Source organism: Salvelinus namaycush, unplaced genomic scaffold (genome assembly GCF_016432855.1).
Source record: "Salvelinus namaycush isolate Seneca unplaced genomic scaffold, SaNama_1.0 Scaffold1327, whole genome shotgun sequence".
Taxonomy (NCBI): domain Eukaryota; kingdom Metazoa; phylum Chordata; class Actinopteri; order Salmoniformes; family Salmonidae; genus Salvelinus; species Salvelinus namaycush.
In genome coordinates, this window is record NW_024058039.1 from 24,504 (window position 1) to 49,988 (window position 25,485).

A 25,485-nucleotide genomic window follows, 5' to 3' on the forward strand; every position below is an offset into this window, starting at 1 on the left:
AGGCGTATGAAGTGCATGTATACTAATAGATATAAAGCACATTTATAGGCAGGCCCTGGAACAGAGCCCTCGATTTAAGATTTTTCACTTTCTGACAGGAAGTTTGCTGCAAAATGAGTTCTGTTTTACTCACAGATATAATTCAAACGGTTTTAGAAACTTGAGAGTGTTTTCTATCCAATAGTAATAATAATATGCATATTGTACGAGCAAGAATTGAGTACGAGGCCATTTGAAATGGGCACCTTTTATCCAGGCTACTCAATACTGCCCCTGCAGCCCAAAGAAGTTAAATGTGCTGCTTCAGTTTACCCTGTTGTTGTGATTGTAGGGTATTCTGGCCGTATTCTACATTATCCCAGCAGACATCAACACCCTGATCAACTACTTCAGTTTACCCCGTTGTTGTGATTGTAGGGTATTCTGTCCGTATTCTACATTATCCCAGCAGACATCAACACCCTGATCAACTACTTCAGTTTCGCCCAGTGGGCTTTCTACGGCCTCACAGCTCTCGCTCTCATCGTCATGCGCTTCACCAGGAAGGATCTCGAGAGGCCCGTCAAGGTAAGACTAGATTCACATTCCCATACATCCAAGTCCTGTTCATCTCTTATTGGAAGAACATAGTTACAACTATCATGTTGAGCTCATGGACGGTCAGTCCTTGTATCCATTATCTCTGTCTATAAATTAGAGTGGTTCCATTTTTCCAGCCACGTCCCTCAGCTGGTTACCACAGCAAGTGGGGTGGTAACCGCTTTGATGTTTGTCTGAATCCCAGTCCCTTAAACCTGTTTTTAGAGCAATACTGTCCCAGATCCCTCCTGTGAGACTGACACGTGGTTATGTCCTGGTTGTCCCCCAACAGTGTCCCATGCCCATAGCAGTGCTGGTGGTGATAGTGTCCTGCTACCTGGTCCTAGCACCTATCATAGACAAGCCAGAGCTGGAGTATCTCTACTGTACCATCTTCATCCTCAGCGGTCTGCTGCTCTACTTCCCCTTCGTTCACCGCAAGTTCAGCTGGACACGCAGGGTCATGAGTGAGTCACTACCCACTGCTCAGAGATGTTGATACTGGAGTGTTGGAGAGAGCCTTTATCCCAAAATGGACCCTTATTCCCTTTGTAGTGCACTTGAAGACAACACTGACTGTGTCCCAAATAGCACCATATTCCCTGTGTAGTGCACTACCCTATTGGCCCTGGTGAAAGGTAGTGCACTATAATATAGGGTGCCATTTGGGAAGCAGACACTATTATCTTCTGCAACTTGGGTCTTTTTTATGTATCAAAATGTTTTATTCCTCAGTGAGGGTAGTGGAGCTCTTCCCCTTTAGATAATTCCAGTCATTGTGGAGTTCAACTCAGAAGGTCACAGAGCCTATAGATCATGCTGTGATTGGGCTGATGTCACCTTTATTAACCTTTTAATTAAGGTTATTTATTATTAACCTTTTAATTAGCCTGATTGGTCCAATCTGACCTTTAACCTCTCCCCTCCCCTGCAGGGCCAATCACCATGCACCTCCAGCTGCTGATGGAGGTCGTTCCTCCTGAGAACAACGAATAGAGGAAGATAATAAACAGCCTGAACTGACTAATGTGGACAAATGTCTTTCCTGCGTCCGAAATGGTACCCTATTCCCTCTGTGGTGCACTGACCTATAGGCCCTAGTCAAAAGTAGTGCACTACATAGGGAATAGGGTGCCATTTGAGACGCATGATTAGAAAACACAGACTTAGAAAACACAGACTGTACTGTCTCATAATGAAGGTACTGTTTCATAATGAAGGTACTGTACTGTCTCATAATGAAGGTACTGTCTCATAATGAAGGTAATGTCTCATAATGAAGGTACTGTACTGTCTCATAATGAAGGTACTGTACTGTCTCATAATGAAGGTACTGTACTGTCTCATAATGAAGGTAATGTCTCATAATGAAGGTAATGTCTCATAATGAAGGTACTGTCTCATAATGAAGGTACTGTCTCATAATGAAGGTACTGTACTGTCTCATAATGAAGGTACTGTCTCATAATGAAGGTAATGTCTCATAATGAAGGTACTGTCTCATAATGAAGGTACTGTACTGTCTCATAATGAAGGTACTGTCTCATAATGAAGGTACTGTACTGTCTCATAATGAAGGTACTGTCTCATAATGAAGGTTATGTAGTGTCTCATAATGAAGGTACTGTCTCATGAAGGTACTATCGCCAATGGAGATGGTTTATATAATGCCCCTCTGTGTTTAAACTCTGCTTAGAAGGACATATTTGCTTTTAGGACACTGCCAATATATATTGAAGACACAGAGGCTCTGCTTGGCAGGTTGGCAGCAGCTGATAATGAAGGTACTGTATCATAATGAGACAGAGGCTCTGCCTGTCAAGTTGGCAGCAGCCGATAATGAAGGTACTGTATCATAATGAGACAGAGGCTCTGCTTGGCAGGTTGGCAGCAGCCGTCTACATGATCTGGTTCCCAAACTAACTGACTGGATACAGGAGGTCATTGCCTGCGTCTAAAATCCCTCCCTATGGCCCTAGGGAACGGGGAGCCATTTGAGACGCTGACAATATGCTGCTCTTGTACGTGACTAGAGAGAACATAATGATGTCATTATATTTTAAACGTTTTATTTGTCCTCAACATTGTTTCAAATCCCTCATGCGCTGTTCAAGCACTTCTATATTATCTATATCTATGGTTTCTATATTATCTATATCTATGGTTTCTATAGTATCTATATCTATGGTTTCTATATTATCTATATCTATGGTTTCTATATTATCTATATCTATGGTTTCTATATTATCTATATCTATGGTTTCTATATTATCTATATCTATGGTTTCTATATTATCTATATCTATGGTTTCTATAGTATCTATATCTATGGTTTCTATATTATCTATATCTATGGTTTCTATATTATCTATATCTATGGTTTCTATATTATCTATATCTATGGTTTCTATAGTATCTATATCTATGGTTTCTATATTATCTATATCTATGGTTTCTATATTATCTATATCTATGGTTTCTATAGTATCTATATCTATGGTTTCTATATTATCTATATCTATGGTTTCTATAGTATCTATATCTATGGTTTCTATATTATCTATATCTATGGTTTCTATAGTATCTATATCTATGGTTTTAATAGTTATTTGACAAGTTAAAAGACATATTTGTCCCTTGTTGTCTTCTATCTCGTCCACCAGCGGCCAGTTGAACCTGGGGACGCGGTTCATCTTATACGGCCTACTGTGTGATGTCATCGTGTCACTCTAAACTGAATGTAGAATTTATACTACTGAATTCAACGTTTCAAAACCTCTTCTCTTCTTGGACTTGAAAAGTAGACAGTGAGTTGTTGTGTTTGTGAATAAAACAGTTTACCCTTCAATTTGTAATTTAATCGCACAAATTAATTCATTTGTCATCTTATAAAAAGTTTACAGTATCTGTTTGCCCCAAAAAATACTAACCACAAACATCAATCACTTTCCTGAACTCGAACCTTCACCCCACTTTAATCACCATCATGAACTGCGTTGATAGAGGCTTTGGTAAGATCAGTCATCCACAACAGTAGGTGGCGTAGTAACAGAACAAACCGGAAACACAGGTCTTCTTCTACGCCCTTGACCTTCCTGCTCGTATGACCACACATCAAAACAATAACATTTGACATTGTTGATGTGGACTTTGCTTCAGAATAACATTATTGGAAATGAGAGAATAAAACGATCAGAGGATGAATACGGCTCTGAGACACTGGACGGAGGCCGCGACGGTCATACTAGCTGCTGGTACGAGACATAAACTCCCTGTAGATAGTTTGACGAGGTGTGTCGATAAAGGCACCTCTGCACCTGCGATCAGTGGGCACTCCAACTTGCCTGACAGGTTAGCCTTCGACTATGAAGTGTTGTTGTTGAAACGAAGCGGTACGAGTGGTTTCATGCCGAATGCTTATGTCTTTCCCGGAGGTCTGGTGGATCCGGCAGATTTCTCAAGTGAATGGCTTGATCTATTTAAATCTTTTCGGCGCTCACCGAATTTTGGACTGGGATTTGTGAAACAGCCGCCGGAGACGAGACCTCCTATCTTCGCCACTGACAGGAAGAAACTGGGTTCTCCCGTTCCAGGGGACGTCGCATTTAGAATCTGTGCAGTGAGGGAAACGTTCGAAGAGTCAGGTGTACTTCTAGTCGTGCCTAAAGAGGAAGAGAGTACTTTACTTAACAGCATCGAGAACAACAGATACAGTCAGCCCGAATTAACCAGAATAACCGATCTCTGTGACAAGAGTGAATTGGCTAAATGGAGAGTGCTGGTAAACGAGAACCCCTCTAACTTCATCAGAATGTGCAGGGAGCTGGAGTGTCTACCAAACATCTGGGCTCTGCATGAATGGGGTAACTGGCTGACCCCTACTGGTGTGTACGGGAACAAGCCTCCATTTACATCGCCCGGCTGTAGTGGAGTGGGTCAAGAGTTTGAAATTCAAACAAGGTCCAAACATACCAAGACAGTCGTGAAGAGGACACGACAAAACCTTTACCCCCTCAGGAGACTGAAAATAATTGGCATGGGTCCCCAGATCCTCAAAAGGTTCTACAGCTGCACCATCGAGAGAATCACCACCTGGTATGGCAACTGCTCGGAATCTGACCGTAAGCCAGCACCCTCTTCAGACTAGCCTTTACATCAGTAGCCCTACCCCCTGGGTAACAGTGTATGATCGCTGGATGATTCGTTTTAAGTCTAATACTGCGGGTAATGGAGTCACCAATGACTAGGGTTTTCAATTTGTCAGAGCTAATGGTGGGAGGCTTTGGCGGTTCAGATCCCGTAACAGGTGAAGGAGAGACCTGAGAAGGCTCGGACTCTGACTCCAACTCGCTGCTTAATGGGGAGAATCGGTTGAAAGTTTCTTTCGGCTGAATGAGCAACAACGGTTGAGCATTCCTACAGCATTTCTTTCCAGAAGCCTCGAGAAAGTTGTCCGGCTGCGGGGACCGTGCTTCCAGAAGCCATGAGAAAGTTGTCCGGCTGCGGGGACCGTGCCTCTAGAAGCCATGAGAATGTTGTCCGGCTGCGGGGACCGTGCCTCCAGAAGCCATGAGAAAGTTGTCCGGCTGCGGGGACCGTGCCTCCAGAAGCCATGAGAACGTTGTCCGGCTGCGGGGACCGTGCCTCCAGAAGCCATGAGAACGTTGTCCGGCTGCGGGGACCGTGCCTCTAGAAGCCATGAGAAAGTTGTCAGGCTGCGGGGACCGTGCCTCTAGAAGCCATGAGAAAGTTGTCCGGCTGCGGGGACCGTGCCTCCAGAAGCCTTGAGAAAGTTGTCCGGCTGCGGGGACCGTGCCTCCAGAAGCCTTGAGAAAGTTGTCCGGCTGCGGGGACCGTTCCTCCAGAAGCCTTGAGAACGTTGTCCGGCTGCGGGGACTGTGTGAGGGGATTTGTACTAACGTTACTATCTGTACTTACTGGTGGCACAGACGCTGTTTCATCCTTTCCTACACTGAAGTTACCCTTGCCTAACGATTGCATCTGAAGCTGGGCAACACGGCTATCCTCTAAGGCGATAGTTCTCCTGTATATTATGAGAACAGCGACTGTAATTAAATGGCATAGTGTTAATGTTACTACTTAGCTTCGGCTGTTGGAGGTCCTGGTGAACCACGTCAGAATAAAGCGTCCGGGGTGAAAAAGTTGGTAACTGTGATAAATGCAGAGTTTTAAACGGTCATCAAAAAGTAAAACATGAAACATTTTGCAGACAACCAAGTAGCAACAAACAGCATAGCAGCATGGAGACACCACTTTGTCTTTCAGGTATCAATAGACTTTGTCTTTCAGGTATCAATAGACTTTGTCTTTCAGGTATCAATAGACTTTGTCTTTCAGGAGAGTCAACGGCCTGTATCTTCAAAACATGACTCTGGACTAGAGGTCGACCGATTATGATTTTTCAACGCCGATACCGATTATTGGAGGACCAAAAAAAGCCGAAACCGATTAATCGTCTGATTTTGATATATATTTGCAATAATGACAATTACAACAATACTGAACAAACATCTTTATTTGCACTTAATATAATACATAAAATATATTTAGTCTCAAATAAATAATGAAACATGTTCAATGTGGTTTAAATAATGCAAAAACAAAGTGTTGGAGAAGAAAGTAGAAGTGCAATATGTGCCATGTAAGAAAGCCAACGTTTCAGTTCCTTGCTCAGAACATGAGAACATATGAAAGCTGATGGTTCCTTTAAACATGAGTCTTCAATATTCCCAGGTAAGAAGTTTTAGGTTGTAGTTATTATAGGAATTATAGGACTATTTCTCTCTATACCTTTTGTATTTCACATACCTTTGACTATTGGATGTTCTTATAGGCACTATAGTATTGCCAGCCTAATCTCGGGAGTTGATAGGCTTGAAGTCATAAACAGTTCAATGCTTGAAGCACAACGAAGAGCTGCTGGCAAAACGCAGGAAAGTGCTGTTTGAATGAATGCTTACAAGCCTGCTGGTGCCTACCATCGCTCAGTCAGACTGCTCTATCAAATCATAGACTTAATTATAATATAATAACGCACAGAAATACGAGCCTTAGGTCATTAATATGGTCCAATCCGGAAACCACCAATTCGAAAACAAAACGTTTATTCTTTCAGTGAAATACTATTCTTTCAGTGAAATACGGAACCGTTCCGGGTTTTATCGAACGGGTGGCATCCATCAGTCTAAATATTGCTGTTACATTGCAAAACATTCAATGTTATGTCATAATTATGTACAATTCTGGCAAATGAATTACGGTCTTTGTTAGGAAGAAATGATCTTCACACATTTCACAACGAGCCAGATGGCCCAAACTGCTGCATCTACCCTGACTCTGCATGCACTGAACGCAAGAGAAGCAACACAATTTTCCTAGTTAATATTGCCTGCTAACATGAATTTCTTTTAACTAAATATGCAGGTTAAAAAAAATATACTTGTGTGGTTAGGTTCATTGGTGCAACGATTGTGCTTTTTCCGTGAATGAGCTTTTGTTAAATCACCACCTGTTTGGCAAAGTTGGCTGTGATTCGATGATAAATTAACAGGCACCGTATTGATTATATGCAACGCAGAACACGCTAGTTAAACTAGCAATATCATCAACCATGTGTAGTTAACTAGTGATTGTGTTAAGATTGACTGTTTTTTATAAGATAAGTTTAATGCTAGCTAGCACCTTACCATGGCTCCTTGCTGCACTCGCGTAACAAGTGGTCAGCCTGCCACGCAGTCTCCTCGTGGAGTGCAATGTAATCGGCGTCCAAAAATGCAGATTACCGATTGTTATGAAAACTTGAAATCGGCCACAATTAATCGGCCGACCTCTAATCTAGACTGTCCCAAATGGCACTCTATTCAATATGGGTCCTGGTCGTATATTAACTACCTAGGGCACACTATTCACTATGGGTCCTGGTCGTAGTTAACTACCTAGGGCACCCTACTCACTATGGGTCCTGGTCGTAGTTAACTACCTACGGCACCCAATTCACCATGGGTCCTGGTCGTAGTTAACTACCTAGGGCACCCTATTCACTATGGGTCCTGGTCGTAGTTAACTACCTAGGGCACACTATTCACTATGGGTCCTGGTCGTAGTTAACTACCTACGGCACCCAATTCACTATGGGTCCTGGTCGTAGTTAACTACCTACGGCACCCAATTCACCATGGGTCCTGGTCGTAGTTAACTACCTAGGGCACCCTATTCACTATGGGTCCTGGTCGTAGTTAACTACCTAGGGCACACTATTCACTATGGGTCCTGGTCGTAGTTAACTACCTACGGCACCCAATTCACCATGGGTCCTGGTCGTAGTTAACTACCTAGGGCACACTATTCACTATGGGTCCTGGTCGTAGTTAACTACCTAGGGCACCATATTCACTATGGGTCCTGGTCGTAGTTAACTACCTAGGGCACCCTATTCACTATGGGTCCTGGTCGTAGTTAACTACCTAGGGCACCCTACTCACTATGGGTCCTGGTCGTAGTTAACTACCTACGGCACCCAATTCACTATGGGTCCTGGTCGTAGTTAACTACCTAGGGCACCCTATTCACTATGGGTCCTGGTCGTAGTTAACTACCTAGGGCACCCTATTCACCATGGGTCCTGGTCGTAGTTAACTACCTAGGGCACCCTATTCACTATGGGTCCTGGTCGTAGTTAACTACCTAGGGCACCCTATTCACCATGGGTCCTGGTCGTAGTTAACTACCTAGAGACTAGGGGGGTCATTTGGGACACAACCCTGGTAATTGCGGTTAAATGGATGAACAAGAGGACAGTGGTGAACAGAAGAAAACACATTTATTTGTAAAGAGCTAGATTGTGACATACAGTAACGATTGTGACATAAATGAAGTTGATTGTTATGTCAATAGGATGTTTGATTGGCTAAGAGACGCACAGTAAAATACAGTTTGATGGTGACACAGAGTCAGTCATACGTATCAAATCTACTCAATAACACAGAGATCATACAACATTCAAAATAGAGCTTTGTAAATAAACAACTTGGTTTTTAACTGTGTAAATCAAGTTAATGCCTTGGGAAATGTTTGAAAAGTCTGACCAATACAGACCTGGTCTTCTAGCCTGGTGCCAGGGTGGTTCTAGTCTGACCAATACAGACCTGGTCTTCTAGCCTGGTGCCAGGGTGGTTCTAGTCTGACCAATACATACCTGGTCTTCTAGCCTGGTGCCAGGGTGGTTCTAGTCTGACCAATACAGACCTGGTCTTCTAGTCTGGTGCCAGGGTGGTTCTAGTCTGACCAATACAGACCTGGTCTTCTAGCCTGGTGCCAGGGTGGTTCTAGTCTGGCCAATACAGACCTGGTCTTCTAGTCTGGTACCAGGGTGGTTCTAGTCTGACCAATAAAGACCTGGTCTTCTAGTCTGGTACCAGGGTAGTTCTAGTCTGACCAATAAAGACCTGGTCTTCTAGGATGGTTCTAGTCTGACCAATACAGAACTGGTCTTCTAGGATGGTTCTAGTCTGACCAATACAGACCTGGTCTTCTAGTCTGGTACCAGGGTGGTTCTAGTCTGACCAATACAGACCTGGTCTTCTAGCCTGGTGCCAGGGTGGTTCTAGTCTGACCAATACAGACCTGGTCTTCTAGCCTGGTGCCAGGGTGGTTCTAGTCTGACCAATACATACCTGGTCTTCTAGCCTGGTACCAGGGTGGTTCTAGTCTGACCAATACAGACCTGGTCTTCTAGCCTGGTGCCAGGGTGGTTCTAGTCTGACCAATACAGACCTGGTCTTCTAGTCTGGTACCAGGGTGGTTCTAGTCTGACCAATACAGACCTGGTCTTCTAGCCTGGTGCCAGGGTGGTTCTAGTCTGACCAATACATACCTGGTCTTCTAGCCTGGTACCAGGGTGGTTCTAGTCTGACCAATACAGACCTGGTCTTCTAGCCTGGTGCCAGGGTGGTTCTAGTCTGACCAATACAGACCTGGTCTTCTAGCCTGGTGCCAGGGTGGTTCTAGTCTGACCAATGCAGACCTGGTCTTCTAGTCTGGTACCAGGGTGGTTCTACTCTCCTGCCAACTCCTTATGGAATTGTCATGTTTGGCTTGACAATGAACAATGGAGTTAGCAAGAGCAGAAACAGATCTGGGACCAGGCTACTAAAACAGATCTGGGACCAGGCTACTAAAACAGATCTGGGACCAGGCTACTAAAACAGATCTGGGACCAGGCTACTAAAACAGATCTGGGACCAGGCTACTAAAACAGATCTGGAACCAGGCAACTAAAACAGATCTGGGACCAGGCTACTAAAACAGATCTGGGACCAGGCTACTAAAACAGATCTGGGACCAGGCTACTAAAACAGATCTGGAACCAGGCTACTAAAACAGATCTGGGACCAGGCTACTAAAACAGATCTGGGACCAGGCTACTAAAACAGATCTGGAACCAGGCTACTAAAACAGATCTGGGACCAGGCTACTAAAAGAGATATGGGACCAGGCTACTAAAAGAGATATGGGACCAGGCTACTAAAACAGATCTGGGACCAGGCTACTAAAACAGATCTGGAACCAGGCCACTAAAACAGATCTGGGACCAGGCTACTAAAACAGATATTCATAACCTGGTTCCTCTCTAGGTTTCTTCCTAGGTTTTTGCCTTTCTAGGGAGTTTTTCCTAGCCGCCGTGCTTCTACACCTGCATTGCTTGCTGTTTTGGGTTTTAGCCTGGGTTTCTGTACAGCACTTTGAGATATCAGCTGATGTAAGAAGGGCTATATAAATAAATTTGATTTGATTCTGTAAGACCAATACAAAAGGGACACTAAGAATAGAAGTCCATGCCGTTCTTCTCACTCTCGTCTGAGGAGGGGTTCTGGTGCTGGTCCGAGTCGGACTCGAACATAGGGCTGTGGTGGGGGCCGGGCCGGCCGCCGCTCTGGGGAGAGGAGACGCAGGGAGGAGGGCCAGAGCTGTCAGGGTGCGGACGGGCGTAGAACACCTCATCCTGGGGGTGGGAGAGCCAACCAGGGGAGGGTCCATCGCTCAGACCCCTGCCGTGGTGCCCTCTGGCTGGGCTGAGGGAGGGGAGAGATGGGCTGGAGTCCTGGAGGGTCTCCCTAATCCTTTGGTTCTCTCTGGTCGCTGCCTCCCACACCACCTCCAACTCACCTTCCACCTCTCTGGAGGAGAGAGAGAGAGAGAATTAGAGCGAGAGAGAGAGAGGAAGAGCAGAGAGAGAGAGGAAGAGCAGAGAGAGAGAGGAAGAGCGAGAGAGAGGAAGAGCAGAGAGAGAGAGGAAGAGCAGAGAGAGAGAGGAAGAGCGAGAGAAAGGAAGAGCAAGAGAGAGAGGAAAAGAGAGAGAATTCATGTTTTATCTATTGTGTTATTGAAATTTGAGAGACAGATACGAACAGTCACACCAATGATATCACACAAAATAATGCTCACATTGGTCAAAAATCATTATCACATAATGACACAGACAAAACCTGCATATCCAAACCTTCAATTCAGACACTAAGACGATTCAGACACTAAGGCGATTCAGACACTAAGACGATTCAGACACTAAGACGATTCAGACACTAAGGCGATTCAGACACTAAGGCGATTCAGACACTAAGACGATTCAGACACTAAGGCGATTCAGACACTAAGGCGATTCAGACACTAAGACGATACAGACACTAAGACGATTCAGACACTAAGACGATTCAGACACTAAGACGATTCAGACACTAAGGCGATTCAGACACTAAGGCGATTCAGACACTAAGACGATTCAGACACTAAGACGATTCAGACACTTAGACGATTCAGACACTAAGACGATTCAGACACTAAGGCGATTCAGACACTAAGGCGATTCAGACACTAAGGCGATTCAGACACTAAGGCGATTCAGACACTAAGGCGATTCAGGCACTAAGGCGATTCAGACACTAAGGCGATTCAGACACTAAGGCGATTCAGACACTAAGGCGATTCAGACACTAAGGCGATTCAGACACTAAGGCGATTCAGACACTAAGGCGATTCAGACACTAAGGCGATTCAGACACTAAGACGATTCAGACACTAAGACGATTCAGACACTAAGGCGATTCAGACACTAAGACGATTCAGACACTAAGGCGATTCAGACACTAAGGCGATTCAGACACTAAGACGATTCAGACACTAAGACGATTCAGACACTTAGACGATTCAGACACTAAGACGATTCAGACACTTAGACGATTCAGACACTAAGACGATTCAGACACTAAGACGATTCAGACACTAAGACGATTCAGACACTAAGACGATTCAGACACTAAGACGATTCAGACACTAAGGCGATTCAGACACTAAGACGATTCAGACACTAAGGCGATTCAGACACTAAGGCGATTCAGACACTAAGACGATTCAGACACTAAGACGATTCAGACACTAAGGCGATTCAGACACTAAGGCGATTCAGACACTAAGGCGATTCAGGCACTAAGGCGATTCAGGCACTAAGACGATTCAGACACTAGGGTGATTCAGACACTAAGACGATTCAGACACTAAGACGATTCAGACACTAAGACGATTCAGACACTAAGGCGATTCAGACACTAAGGCGATTCAGACACTAAGGCGATTCAGACACTAAGACGATTCAGACACTAAGGCGATTCAGACACTAAGACGATTCAGACACTAAGGCGATTCAGACACTAAGACGATTCAGACACTAAGACGATTCAGACACTAAGGCGATTCAGACACTAAGGCGATTCAGACACTAAGGCGATTCAGACACTAAGGCGATTCAGGCACTAAGGCGATTCAGGCACTAAGACGATTCAGACACTAAGACGATTCAGACACTAAGACGATTCAGACACTAAGGCGATTCAGACACTAAGACGATTCAGACACTAAGACGATTCAGACACTAAGACGATTCAGACACTTAGACGATTCAGACACTTAGACGATTCAGAAACTAAGACGATTCAGACACTTAGACGATTCAGACACTAAGACGATTCAGACACTAAGACGATTCAGACACTAAGACGATTCAGACACTAAGACGATTCAGACACTAAGGGCGATTCAGACACTAAGACGATTCAGACACTAAGGCGATTCAGACACTTAGACGATTCAGACACTAAGACGATTCAGACACTAAGACGATTCAGACACTAAGACGATTCAGACACTAAGACGATTCAGACACTAAGACGATTCAGACACTAAGGCGATTCAGACACTAAGACGATTCAGACACTAAGGCGATTCAGACACTAAGGCGATTCAGGCACTAAGGAGATTCAGACACTAAGGCGATTCAGACACTAAGGCGATTCAGACACTAAGGCGATTCAGACACTAAGGCGATTCAGACACTAAGGCGATTCAGACACTAAGACGATTCAGACACTAAGACGATTCAGACACTAAGACGATTCAGACACTAAGGCGATTCAGACACTAAGGCGATTCAGACACTAAGGCGATTCAGACACTAAGACGATTCAGACACTAAGGCGATTCAGGCACTAAGACGATTCAGACACTAAGGCGATTCAGACACTAAGGCGATTCAGACACTAAGGCGATTTAGACACTAAGGCGATTCAGACACTAAGACGATTCAGACACTAGGACGATTCAGACACTAAGACGATTCAGACACTAAGACGATTCAGACACTAAGGCGATTCAGACACTAAGACGATTCAGACACTAAGGCGATTCAGACACTAAGGCGATTCAGACACTAAGACGATTCAGACACTAAGGCGATTCAGACACTAAGGCGATTCAGACACTAAGGCGATTCAGACACTAAGGCGATTCAGACACTAAGACGATTCAGACACTAAGGCGATTCAGACACTAAGGCGATTCAGGCACTAAGACGATTCAGACACTAAGGCGATTCAGACACTAAGACGATTCAGACACTAAGACGATTCAGGCACTAAGACGATTCAGACACTAAGGCGATTCAGACACTAAGACGATTCAGACACTAAGACGATTCAGACACTAACACGATTCAGGCACTAAGACGATTCAGACACTAAGGCGATTCAGGCACTAAGGCGATTCAGACACTAAGGCGATTCAGACACTAAGGCGATTCAGACACTAAGGCGATTCAGACACTAAGACGATTCAGACACTAAGGCGATTCAGACACTAAGACGATTCAGACACTAAGGCGATTCAGACACTAAGACGATTCAGACACTAAGACGATTCAGACACTAAGGCGATTCAGACACTAAGACGATTCAGACACTAAGGCGATTCAGACACTAAGGCGATTCAGACACTAAGACGATTCAGACACTAAGACGATTCAGACACTTAGACGATTCAGACACTTAGACGATTCAGACACTAAGACGATTCAGACACTTAGACGATTCAGACACTAAGACGATTCAGACACTAAGACGATTCAGACACTAAGACGATTCAGACACTAAGACGATTCAGACACTAAGACGATTCAGACACTAAGGCGATTCAGACACTAAGACGATTCAGACACTAAGGCGATTCAGACACTAAGGCGATTCAGACACTAAGACGATTCAGACACTAAGGCGATTCAGACACTAAGGCGATTCAGACACTAAGGCGATTCAGGCACTAAGGCGATTCAGGCACTAAGGCGATTCAGGCACTAAGGCGATTCAGACACTAAGGCGATTCAGACACTAAGGCGATTCAGACACTAAGGCGATTCAGACACTAAGACGATTCAGACACTAAGGCGATTCAGACACTAAGACGATTCAGACACTAAGACGATTCAGACACTAAGGCGATTCAGACACTAAGACGATTCAGACACTAAGGCGATTCAGACACTAAGGCGATTCAGACACTAAGACGATTCAGACACTAAGACGATTCAGACACTAAGACGATTCAGACACTTAGACGATTCAGACACTTAGACGATTCAGACACTAAGACGATTCAGACACTTAGACGATTCAGACACTAAGACGATTCAGACACTAAGACGATTCAGACACTAAGACGATTCAGACACTAAGACGATTCAGACACTAAGACGATTCAGACACTAAGGCGATTCAGACACTAAGACGATTCAGACACTAAGGCGATTCAGACACTAAGGCGATTCAGACACTAAGACGATTCAGACACTAAGACGATTCAGACACTAAGGCGATTCAGACACTAAGGCGATTCAGACACTAAGGCGATTCAGACACTAAGGCGATTCAGGCACTAAGGCGATTCAGGCACTAAGACGATTCAGACACTAGGGTGATTCAGACACTAGGGTGATTCAGACACTAAGACGATTCAGACACTAAGGCGATTCAGGCACTAAGGCGATTCAGACACTAAGGCGATTCAGACACTAAGGCGATTCAGACACTAAGGCGATTCAGACACTAAGACGATTCAGACACTAAGGCGATTCAGACACTAAGACGATTCAGACACTAAGACGATTCAGACACTAAGGCGATTCAGACACTAAGGCGATTCAGACACTAAGGCGATTCAGACACTAAGGCGATTCAGGCACTAAGGCGATTCAGGCACTAAGGCGATTCAGGCACTAAGACGATTCAGACACTAAGACGATTCAGACACTAAGACGATTCAGACACTAAGGCGATTCAGACACTAAGACGATTCAGACACTAAGACGATTCAGACACTAAGACGATTCAGACACTTAGACGATTCAGACACTTAGACGATTCAGAAACTAAGACGATTCAGACACTTAGACGATTCAGACACTAAGACGATTTAGACACTAAGACGATTCAGACACTAAGACGATTCAGACACTAAGACGATTCAGACACTAAGGGCGATTCAGACACTAAGACGATTCAGACACTAAGGCGATTCAGACACTTAGACGATTCAGACACTAAGACGATTCAGACACTAAGACGATTCAGACACTAAGACGATTCAGACACTAAGACGATTCAGACACTAAGGCGATTCAGACACTAAGACGATTCAGACACTAAGGCGATTCAGACACTAAGGCGATTCAGGCACTAAGGAGATTCAGACACTAAGGCGATTCAGACACTAAGGCGATTCAGACACTAAGGCGATTCAGACACTAAGACGATTCAGACACTAAGGCGATTCAGACACTAAGACGATTCAGACACTAAGACGATTCAGACACTAAGACGATTCAGACACTAAGGCGATTCAGACACTAAGGCGATTCAGACACTAAGGCGATTCAGACACTAAGACGATTCAGACACTAAGGCGATTCAGGCACTAAGACGATTCAGACACTAGGGTGATTCAGACACTAAGACGATTCAGACACTAAGACGATTCAGACACTAAGACGATTCAGAGACTAAGACGATTCAGACACAAGGGTGATTCAGACACTAAGACGATTCAGACACTAAGACGATTCAGACACTAAGACGATTCAGACACTAAGACGATTCAGACACTAAGGCGATTCAGACACTAAGGGCGATTCAGACACTAAGACGATTCAGACACTAAGGCGATTCAGACACTAAGGCGATTCAGACACTAAGGCGATTTAGACACTAAGGCGATTCAGACACTAAGACGATTCAGACACTAGGACGATTCAGACACTAAGACGATTCAGACACTAAGACGATTCAGACACTAAGGCGATTCAGACACTAAGACGATTCAGACACTAAGGCGATTCAGACACTAAGGCGATTCAGACACTAAGACGATTCAGACACTAAGGCGATTCAGACACTAAGGCGATTCAGACACTAAGGCGATTCAGACACTAAGGCGATTCAGACACTAAGACGATTCAGACACTAAGGCGATTCAGACACTAAGGCGATTCAGGCACTAAGACGATTCAGACACTAAGGCGATTCAGACACTAAGACGATTCAGACACTAAGACGATTCAGACACTAAGACGATTCAGGCACTAAGACGATTCAGACACTAAGGCGATTCAGACACTAAGACGATTCAGACACTAACACGATTCAGACACTAACACGATTCAGGCACTAAGACGATTCAGACACTAAGGCGATTCAGACACTAAGACGATTCAGACACTAAGACGATTCAGACACTAAGGCGATTCAGACACTAAGACGATTCAGACACTAAGGCGATTCAGACACTAAGACGATTCAGACACTAAGACGATTCAGACACTAAGGCGATTCAGACACTAAGGCGATTCAGACACTAAGGCGATTCAGACACTAAGACGATTCAGACACTAAGGCGATTCAGACACTAAGGCGATTCAGACACTAAGACGATTCAGACACTAAGGCGATTCAGACACTAAGGCGATTCAGACACTAAGGCGATTCAGACACTAAGGCGATTCAGACACTAAGACGATTCAGACACTAAGACGATTCAGACACTAAGACGATTCAGACACTAAGACGATTCAGACACTAAGACGATTCAGACACTAAGGCGATTCAGACACTAAGACGACATTATATTAGTGGACCCAGTAACCAGGCCGTATGTCTCAGCACCACAGTGGACCCAGTAACCAGACCTTATGTCTCAGCACCACAGTGGACCCAGTAACCAGACCTTATGTCTCAGCACCACAGTGGACCCAGTAACCAGACCTTATGTCCAAACACCACAGTGGACCCAGTAACCAGACCTTATGTCCAAACACCACAGTGGACCCAGTAACCAGACCTTATGTCTCAGCACCACAGTGGACCCAGTAACCAGACCTTATGTCTCAGCACCACAGTGGACCCAGTAACCAGACCTTATGTCTCAGCACCACAGTGGACCCAGTAACCAGACCTTATGTCCAAACACCACAGTGGACCCAGTAACCAGACCTTATGTCTCAGCACCACAGTGGACCCAGTAACCAGACCTTATATCTCAGCACCACAGTGGACCCAGTAACCAGACCTTATGTCTCAGCACAACAGGGAGAGGAGGGAGGGAGAAGAGAGAGGAAAGGAGAGGATGGAGAGGGAGAGGAGAGAGAGGGAGAGAGAGGGAGAGAAGAGAGAGGGAGAGAAGAGAGAGGGAGAGAAGAGAGAGAGAGAGAAGAGAGAGGGAGAGAAGAGAGAGGGAGAGAAGAGAGAGGGAGAGAAGAGAGAGGGAGAGGGAGAGAAGAGAGAGGGAGAGAGAGAGGAGAGAGAGAGAGGGAGAGAGGGAGAGGAGGGATAGCGTGGAGAGGAGAGAGGGAGAGAAGAGGAGAGAGAGAGAGAGAGAGAGAAGAAGGGAGAAGAATAGAGAATAAGGGATAGAGAAGTGAAGCCCTTGGAGCAGAGAAGGTAATTGCTGCTGTGGGTTGTTATAGTCTGCATCCCAAATGGCTTCCTTTTACATGTGGGCCTTGGTCAATAGTAGTGCACTACATAGGGAATAGGGTGCATTTCCCCTTCATCAGCTAAAAACCAATGAAGGACCTGTCACAAATAGTGTGTTCTTGTTGCACAACCAGGAGCCTCTCCATTTTACCAGCTGCCACTGCACCAGGAGCCTCTCCATTTCACCAGCTGCCACTGCACCAGGAGCCTCTCCATTTCACCAGCTGCCACTGCACCAGGAGCCTCTCCATTTCACCAGCTGCCACTGCACCAGGAGCCTCTCCATTTCACCAGCTGCCACTGCACCAGGAGCCTCTCCATTTCACCAGCTGCCACTGCACCAGGAGCCTCTCCATTTCACCAGCTGCCACTGCACCAGGAGCCTCTCCATTTCACCAGCTGCCACTGCACCAGGAGCCTCTCCATTTCACCAGCTGCCACTGCACCAGGAGCCTCTCCATTTCACCAGCTGCCACTGCACCAGGAGCCTCTCCATTTCACCAGCTGCCACTGCACCAGGAGCCTCTCCATTTTACCAGCTGCCACTGCACCAGGAGCCTCTCCTTTTCACCAGCTGCCACTGCACCAGGAGCCTCTCCATTTCACCAGCTGCCACTGCACCAGGAGCCTCTCCATTTCACCAGCTGCCACTGCACCAGGAGCCTCTCCATTTCACCAGCTGCCACTGCACCAGGAGCCTCTCCATTTCACCAGCTGCCACTGCACCAGGAGCCTCTCCATTTTACCAGCTGCCACTGCACCAGGATGTCTCTCCCTCCCTCCTTCATGCCTTCCTTCCTTACCTCTCCTCTCCCTCCTCCTCCTTCCCCTCCACCTCTCCCCCCCTTCCTCCTTTCCTCCTCTCCCTCCTCTCCCTCCTCACCCTCCCCCTTCCTTTCCTCCTCTCCCTCCTCCTTCCCTCCTCTCCCTCCTTACCCTCCCTCCTCCCCCCCCTCCCTCCTCCTCTCCCCCTCTCCCTCATCCTGGGGTGAAACCCCAGGTTATTTGAGAGTGGACTGAGCTGCTGAATATGAGGCTGAAACACCCCTATCCCCTTACTGCTGTTGGTGTAACCCATGGGGATTGGTAACCTTTCACAGGAGGAGGAAAAGGTAGACTTATTGTTCAGATCCAGTCTGGCTGCGAGGGAGGAATAGGAAGGCCTATTGATCCAGTCTGGCTGTCAGGGAGGAATAGGAAGGCCTATTGATCCAGTCTGGCTGTCAGGGAGGAATAGGAAGGCCTATTGATCCAGTCTGGCTGTCAGGGAGGAATAGGACGGCCTATTGATCCAGTCTGGATGTCAGGGAGGAATAGGAAGGCCTATTGATCCAGTCTGGCTGTCAGGGAGGAATAGGAAGGCCTATTGATCCAGTCTGGCTGTCAGGGAGGAATAGGAAGGCCTATTGGTCCAGTCTGGCTGTCAGGGAGGAATAGGAAGGCCTATTGATCCAGTCTGGCTGTCAGGGAGGAATAGGAAGACCTATTGATCCAGTCTGGCTGTCAGGGAGGAATAGGAAGGCCTATTGATCCAGTCTGGCTGTCAGGGAGGAATAGGAAGGCCTATTGGTCCAGTCTGGCTGTCAGGGAGGAATAGGAAGGCCTATTGATCCAGTCTGGCTGTCAGGGAGGAATAGGAAGGCCTATTGATCCAGTCTGGCTGTCAGGGAGGAATAGGAAGACCTATTGATCCAGTCTGGCTGTCAGGGAGGAATAGGAAGACCTATTGATCCAGTCTGGCTGTCAGGGAGGAATAGGAAGGCCTATTGATCCAGTCTGGTGGTCAGGGAGGAATAGGAAGGCCTATTGTTAAGTCAGCAGCATGACGTCCATCACATTAGCTAATTACCCGTGTTCTGTCCTGTGGTCTGGTGATGTGACCTGGTCTCTGTAGCCTCACACACACACACACACACACACACACACACACACACACACACACACACACACACACACACACACACACACACACACACACACACACACACACACACACACACACACACACACACACACACACACACACACAGACAGAGTGTTGTCGTCAGTAGTTAACTACCTGTGGTCTTGTGACATGACCTGGTCTCTGTCCCTGCAGCCTCACACACACACACACGCGCGCACACACACACACACACACCGTCACACACACAGTCACACACTAGTGCTGTCGTCAGTAGTTAACTACCTGTGGTTCTGTGACATGACCTGGCCTCTGTCTCTGCAGCCACACACACACACACACACACACACTAGCGCTGTCGTCAGTAGTTAACTACCTGTGGTCCTGTGACATGACCTGGGCTCTGTCTCTGTCACATATTTAAGAGTGACTCATCGTTCCAAATCACCCGCGGCAACGCATAACGTCACTAGTAAAGAGCCTTTATCTTCATCAGAGGAAGACGGGGGAGAGAGGAGGGGAGAGAGGAGGGGACAGGGGAGAGAGGAGGAGAGAGGAGGGGACAGGGGAGAGAGGAGGGGACAGGGGAGAGAGGAGGGGGGAGGGGACGGGGGAGAGAGGAGTGGACGGCAGAGAGAGCCAAAAGACCAAAAGATGCCGGATTGCTACTGGCGTGGACAGTGGTCTTAGCTGTACACTGAATAATCAACCATTTAGACCAGTACATGGCCGGGTTGCTACTGGCGTGGACAGTGGTCTTAGCTGTACACTGAATAATCAACCATTTAGACCAGTACATGGCCGGGTTGCTACTGGCGTGGACAGCGGTCTTAGCTGTCCACTGAATAATCAACCATTTAGACCAGTACATGGCCGGGTTGCTACTGGCGTGGACAGTGGTCTTAGCTGTACACTGAATAATCAACCATTTAGACCAGTACATGGTTGCTACTGGCGTGGACAGCGGTCTTAGCTGTACACTGAATAATCAACCATTTAGACCAGTACATGGCCGGGTTGCTACTGGCGTGTAAAATGGGTAGACTCTCAAGTGAAGAAGATAAAGGCCACACAGGAACATTCCGTCTGTTTAAGTACTCCAGTCTAGTAAACTCGACCGAGGACCACCACGTGTGTACCTTTTGAAGGATGCAGTCTAACAGAGATGAGAGGGGAAGAACATTCACCTTCCACCACAGTGTGGTCTGATGTATCCATTCTAACAGACACTTCCAGAACAAAGGAAACCCACTACAACTAATAAGGACATGGTGACCTCTGGTGGACAACCAGAGACTTACACAACCAGAGACTTTCTGTCGAACTATTCGTCACAGACGGATCGGGCGATTTCAACAGAGAGACGGCAAAGACATGCAAGCGTAAATATGTACATTGCATTTCTAAATCTGAATGAGCGGTTGTTGGGGTGCTAACTATCCATGTTTACGATGAGGGTATTATTCAACTGCATGTACGAAAGTTGAATTCCTTTGTCGCTCTTTCGTTCCCCACCCCTTTTCATTGTGTAACAAGCCGTCGTATCGGGTTAGTCCACTAGGTACTTTTCATTGTGTAACAAGCCGTCATATCAGGTTAGTCCACTAGGGACTTTTCATTGTGTAACAAGCCGTATTATAGGGTTAGTCCACTAGGTACTTTTCATTGTGTAACAAGCCGTCATATCGGGTTAGTCCACTAGGGACTTTTCATTGTGTAACAAGATGTCATATCGGGTTAGTCCACTAGGGACTTTTCATTGTGTAACAAGCCATCATATCGGGTTAGTCCACTAGGGACTTTTCATTGTGTAACAAGCCATCATATCGGGTTAGTCCACTACGGACTTTTCATTGCACCATGTTAGTAATCAGTGCATAATCTATCCTGTGTGTGTGTTTATGTAATTCTGTGTGATTATTTAGTTATTTAGTAAATAAATAATTCAGCCAATTTGTGTATCGCTGACTTATCATGGAGACCAGGGTTCTTGCAGATTTATAGGATATTACGACGTTCAGAATGAGACTGAAATAGGAGCAAATGATGGATGGATGACAGTATATCAACATATTCAGATTTTTGGGGGTTAATTCGGGAAACTGTAACTTGTTAAAATAAACTTTTTCCGTGGTGCCCCAAATTACTACGTAATTAATTGTTATATGATTCATTTAATCGCGTAATAATTGGATGAATAGCCGTCATCGCATTAACGGTAGTCACGTCACGACAGACTGCATCCACATTAACGGTAGTCACGTCACGACACAGACTACATCCACATTAACGGTAGTCACGACACAGACTACATCCACATTAACGGTAGTCACGTCACGACACAGACTACATCCACATTAACGGTAGTCACGACACAGACTACACCCACATTAACGGTAGTCACGTCATGACACAGACTACATCCACATTAACGGTAGTCACGTCACGACACAGACTACATCCACATTAACGGTAGTCATGTCACGACACAGACTACATCCACATTAACGGTAGTCACGACACAGACTACATCCACATTAACGGTAGTCACGTCACGTCACAGACTACATCCACATTAACGGTAGTCACGACACAGACTACATCCACATTAACGGTAGTCACGTCATGACACAGACTACATCCACATTAACGGTAGTCACGTCACAGACTACATCCACATTAACGGTAGTCACGCCACGTCACAGACTACATCCACATTAACGGTAGTCACGACACAGACTACATCCACATTAACGGTAGTCACGTCACGACACAGACTACATCCACATTAACGGTAGTCACGTCACGACACAGACTACATCCATATTAACGGTAGTCACGTCATGACACAGACTACATCCACATTAACGGTAGTCACGTCACGACACAGACTACATCCACATTAACGGTAGTCACGACACGACACAGACTACATCCACATTAACGGTAGTCATGACACAGACTACATCCACATTAACGGTAGTCACGTCACGACACAGACTACATCCACATTAACGGTAGTCACGTCATGACACAGACTACATCCACATTAACGGTAGTCACGTCACGACACAGACTACATCCACATTAACGGTAGTCACGACACGACACAGACTACATCCACATTAACGGTAGTCAGGACACAGACTACATCCACATTAACGGTAGTCACGACACAGACTACATCCACATTAACGGTAGTCACGACACAGACTACATCCACATTAACGGTAGTCACGTCACGACACAGACTACATCCACATTAACGGTAGTCACGTCACGACACAGACTACATCCACATTAACGGTAGTCACGCCACGTCACAGACTACATCCACATTAACGGTAGTCACGTCACGACACAGACTACATCCACATTAACAGTAGTCACGTCACGACACAGACTACATCCACATTAACGGTAGTCACGACACAGACTACATCCACATTAACGGTAGTCACGCCACGTCACAGACTACATCCACATTAACGGTAGTCACGTCACGACACAGACTACATCCACATTAACGGTAGTCACGTCACGACACAGACTACATCCACATTAACGGTAGTCACGTCACGACACAGACTACATCCACATTAACGGTAGTCACGTCACGACACAGACTACATCCACATTAACGGTAGTCACGACACAGACTACATCCACATTAACGGTAGTCACGTCACAGACTACATCCACATTAACGGTAGTCACGACACAGACTACATCCACATTAACGGTAGTCACGTCACAGACTACATCCACATTAACGGTAGTCACGTCACGACACAGACTACATCCACATTAACGGTAGTCACGACACAGACTACATCCACATTAACGGTAGTCACGCCACGTCACAGACTACATCCACATTAACGGTAGTCACGACACAGACTACATCCACATTAACGGTAGTCACGTCACGACACAGACTACATCCACATTAACGGTAGTCACGTCACGACACAGACTACATCCACATTAACGGTAGTCACGACACAGACTACATCCACATTAACGGTAGTCACGTCACAGACTACATCCACATTAACGGTAGTCACGTCACAGACTACATCCACATTAACGGTAGTCACGACACAGACTACATCCACATTAACGGTAGTCACGTCACGACACAGACTACATCCACATTAACGGTAGTCACGTCACGTCACAGACTACACCCACATTAACGGTAGTCACGACACGACAGACTACATCCACATTAACGGTAGTCACGACACAGACTACATCCACATTAACGGTAGTCACGACACAGACTACATCCACATTAACGGTAGTCACGACACAGACTACATCCACATTAACGGTAGTCATGTCATGACACAGACTACATCCACATTAACGGTAGACACGTCACGACACAGACTACATCCACATTAACGGTAGACACGTCACGACACAGACTACATCCACATTAACGGTAGTCACGACACAGACTACATCCACATTAACGGTAGTCACGACACAGACTACATCCACATTAACGGTAGTCACGACACAGACTACATCCACATTAACGGTAGTCACGACACAGACTACATCCACATTAACGGTAGTCACGACACGACACAGACTACATCCACATTAACGGTAGACACGTCACGACACAGACTACATCCACATTAACTGTAGACACGTCACGACACAGACTACATCCACATTAACGGTAGTCACGACACAGACTACATCCACATTAACGGTAGTCACGACACAGACTACATCCACATTAACGGTAGTCACGACACAGACTACATCCACATTAACGGTAGTCACGACACAGACTACATCCACATTAACGGTAGTCACGACACGACACAGACTACATCCACATTAACGGTAGTCACGACACAGACTACATCCACATTAACGGTAGTCACGACACAGACTACATCCACATTAACGGTAGTCACGTCACGACACAGACTACATCCACATTAACGGTAGTCATGTCACGACACAGACTACATCCACATTAACGGTAGTCACGACACAGACTACATCCACATTAACGGTAGTCACGTCACGTCACAGACTACATCCACATTAACGGTAGTCACGACACAGACTACATCCACATTAACGGTAGTCACGTCATGACACAGACTACATCCACATTAACGGTAGTCACGTCACAGACTACATCCACATTAACGGTAGTCACGCCACGTCACAGACTACATCCACATTAACGGTAGTCACGACACAGACTACATCCACATTAACGGTAGTCACGTCACGACACAGACTACATCCACATTAACGGTAGTCACGTCACGACACAGACTACATCCATATTAACGGTAGTCACGTCATGACACAGACTACATCCACATTAACGGTAGTCACGTCACGACACAGACTACATCCACATTAACGGTAGTCACGACACGACACAGACTACATCCACATTAACGGTAGTCATGACACAGACTACATCCACATTAACGGTAGTCACGTCACGACACAGACTACATCCACATTAACGGTAGTCACGTCATGACACAGACTACATCCACATTAACGGTAGTCACGTCACGACACAGACTACATCCACATTAACGGTAGTCACGACACGACACAGACTACATCCACATTAACGGTAGTCAG

The 25,485-nt window shown here is 45.9% G+C and overlaps 2 protein-coding genes and 1 long non-coding RNA gene across 4 annotated transcripts; 2 read left to right on the plus strand and 1 right to left on the minus strand.

Annotated features, from left to right (window-relative positions):
- Positions 1-323: 323 nt before the first annotated feature.
- LOC120036427 (b(0,+)-type amino acid transporter 1-like) lies at positions 324-2,747 on the plus strand. Of its 2 annotated transcripts, XR_005474501.1 has the most exons (4): positions 324-567; positions 872-1,046; positions 1,514-1,842; positions 1,886-1,906. XR_005474501.1 is itself a non-coding variant. In XM_038982864.1 (3 exons), the coding sequence occupies exons 1-3, from the start codon at positions 529-531 to the stop codon at positions 1,573-1,575; spliced, it is 276 nt and encodes a 91-aa protein (XP_038838792.1). In that variant the 5' UTR covers positions 324-528; the 3' UTR covers positions 1,576-2,747. The 2 variants fall into 2 exon arrangements, 1 of the variants encoding a protein (XP_038838792.1); XM_038982864.1 differs by having other exon boundaries at positions 1,514-2,747.
- Positions 2,748-3,675: 928 nt separating this feature from the next.
- On the plus strand, positions 3,676-5,980 carry LOC120036425 (nucleoside diphosphate-linked moiety X motif 19-like). Its single transcript, XM_038982862.1, has 2 exons — positions 3,676-4,521; positions 5,938-5,980. Exons 1-2 carry the CDS (start codon positions 3,779-3,781, stop codon positions 5,978-5,980), a joined length of 786 nt encoding a protein of 261 aa, XP_038838790.1. The 5' UTR covers positions 3,676-3,778.
- A 2,422-nt stretch (positions 5,981-8,402) lies between these two features.
- On the minus strand, positions 8,403-9,737 carry LOC120036428. The gene is made up of 2 exons (XR_005474502.1): positions 8,795-9,737; positions 8,403-8,694 (listed from the first exon to the last, which is right to left on the minus strand). It is a non-coding gene; the product is annotated as an uncharacterized LOC120036428 (long non-coding RNA).
- Positions 9,738-25,485: the final 15,748 nt, after the last annotated feature.

Coding starts and splice junctions, on each gene's coding strand:
- LOC120036427 (XM_038982864.1), top strand. CDS start 529: ATGCGCTTCACCAGGAAGGATCTCGAGAGGCCCGTCAAG. Junction 568..871: donor ATCTCGAGAGGCCCGTCAAG/GTAAGACTAGAT, acceptor GTCCCCCAACAG/TGTCCCATGCCCATAGCAGT. Junction 1,047..1,513: donor CTGGACACGCAGGGTCATGA/GTGAGTCACTAC, acceptor CCTCCCCTGCAG/GGCCAATCACCATGCACCTC.
- LOC120036425 (XM_038982862.1), top strand. CDS start 3,779: ATGAATACGGCTCTGAGACACTGGACGGAGGCCGCGACGGTCATACTA. Junction 4,522..5,937: donor TGTAGTGGAGTGGGTCAAGA/GTTTGAAATTCA, acceptor TTTGTCTTTCAG/GAGAGTCAACGGCCTGTATC.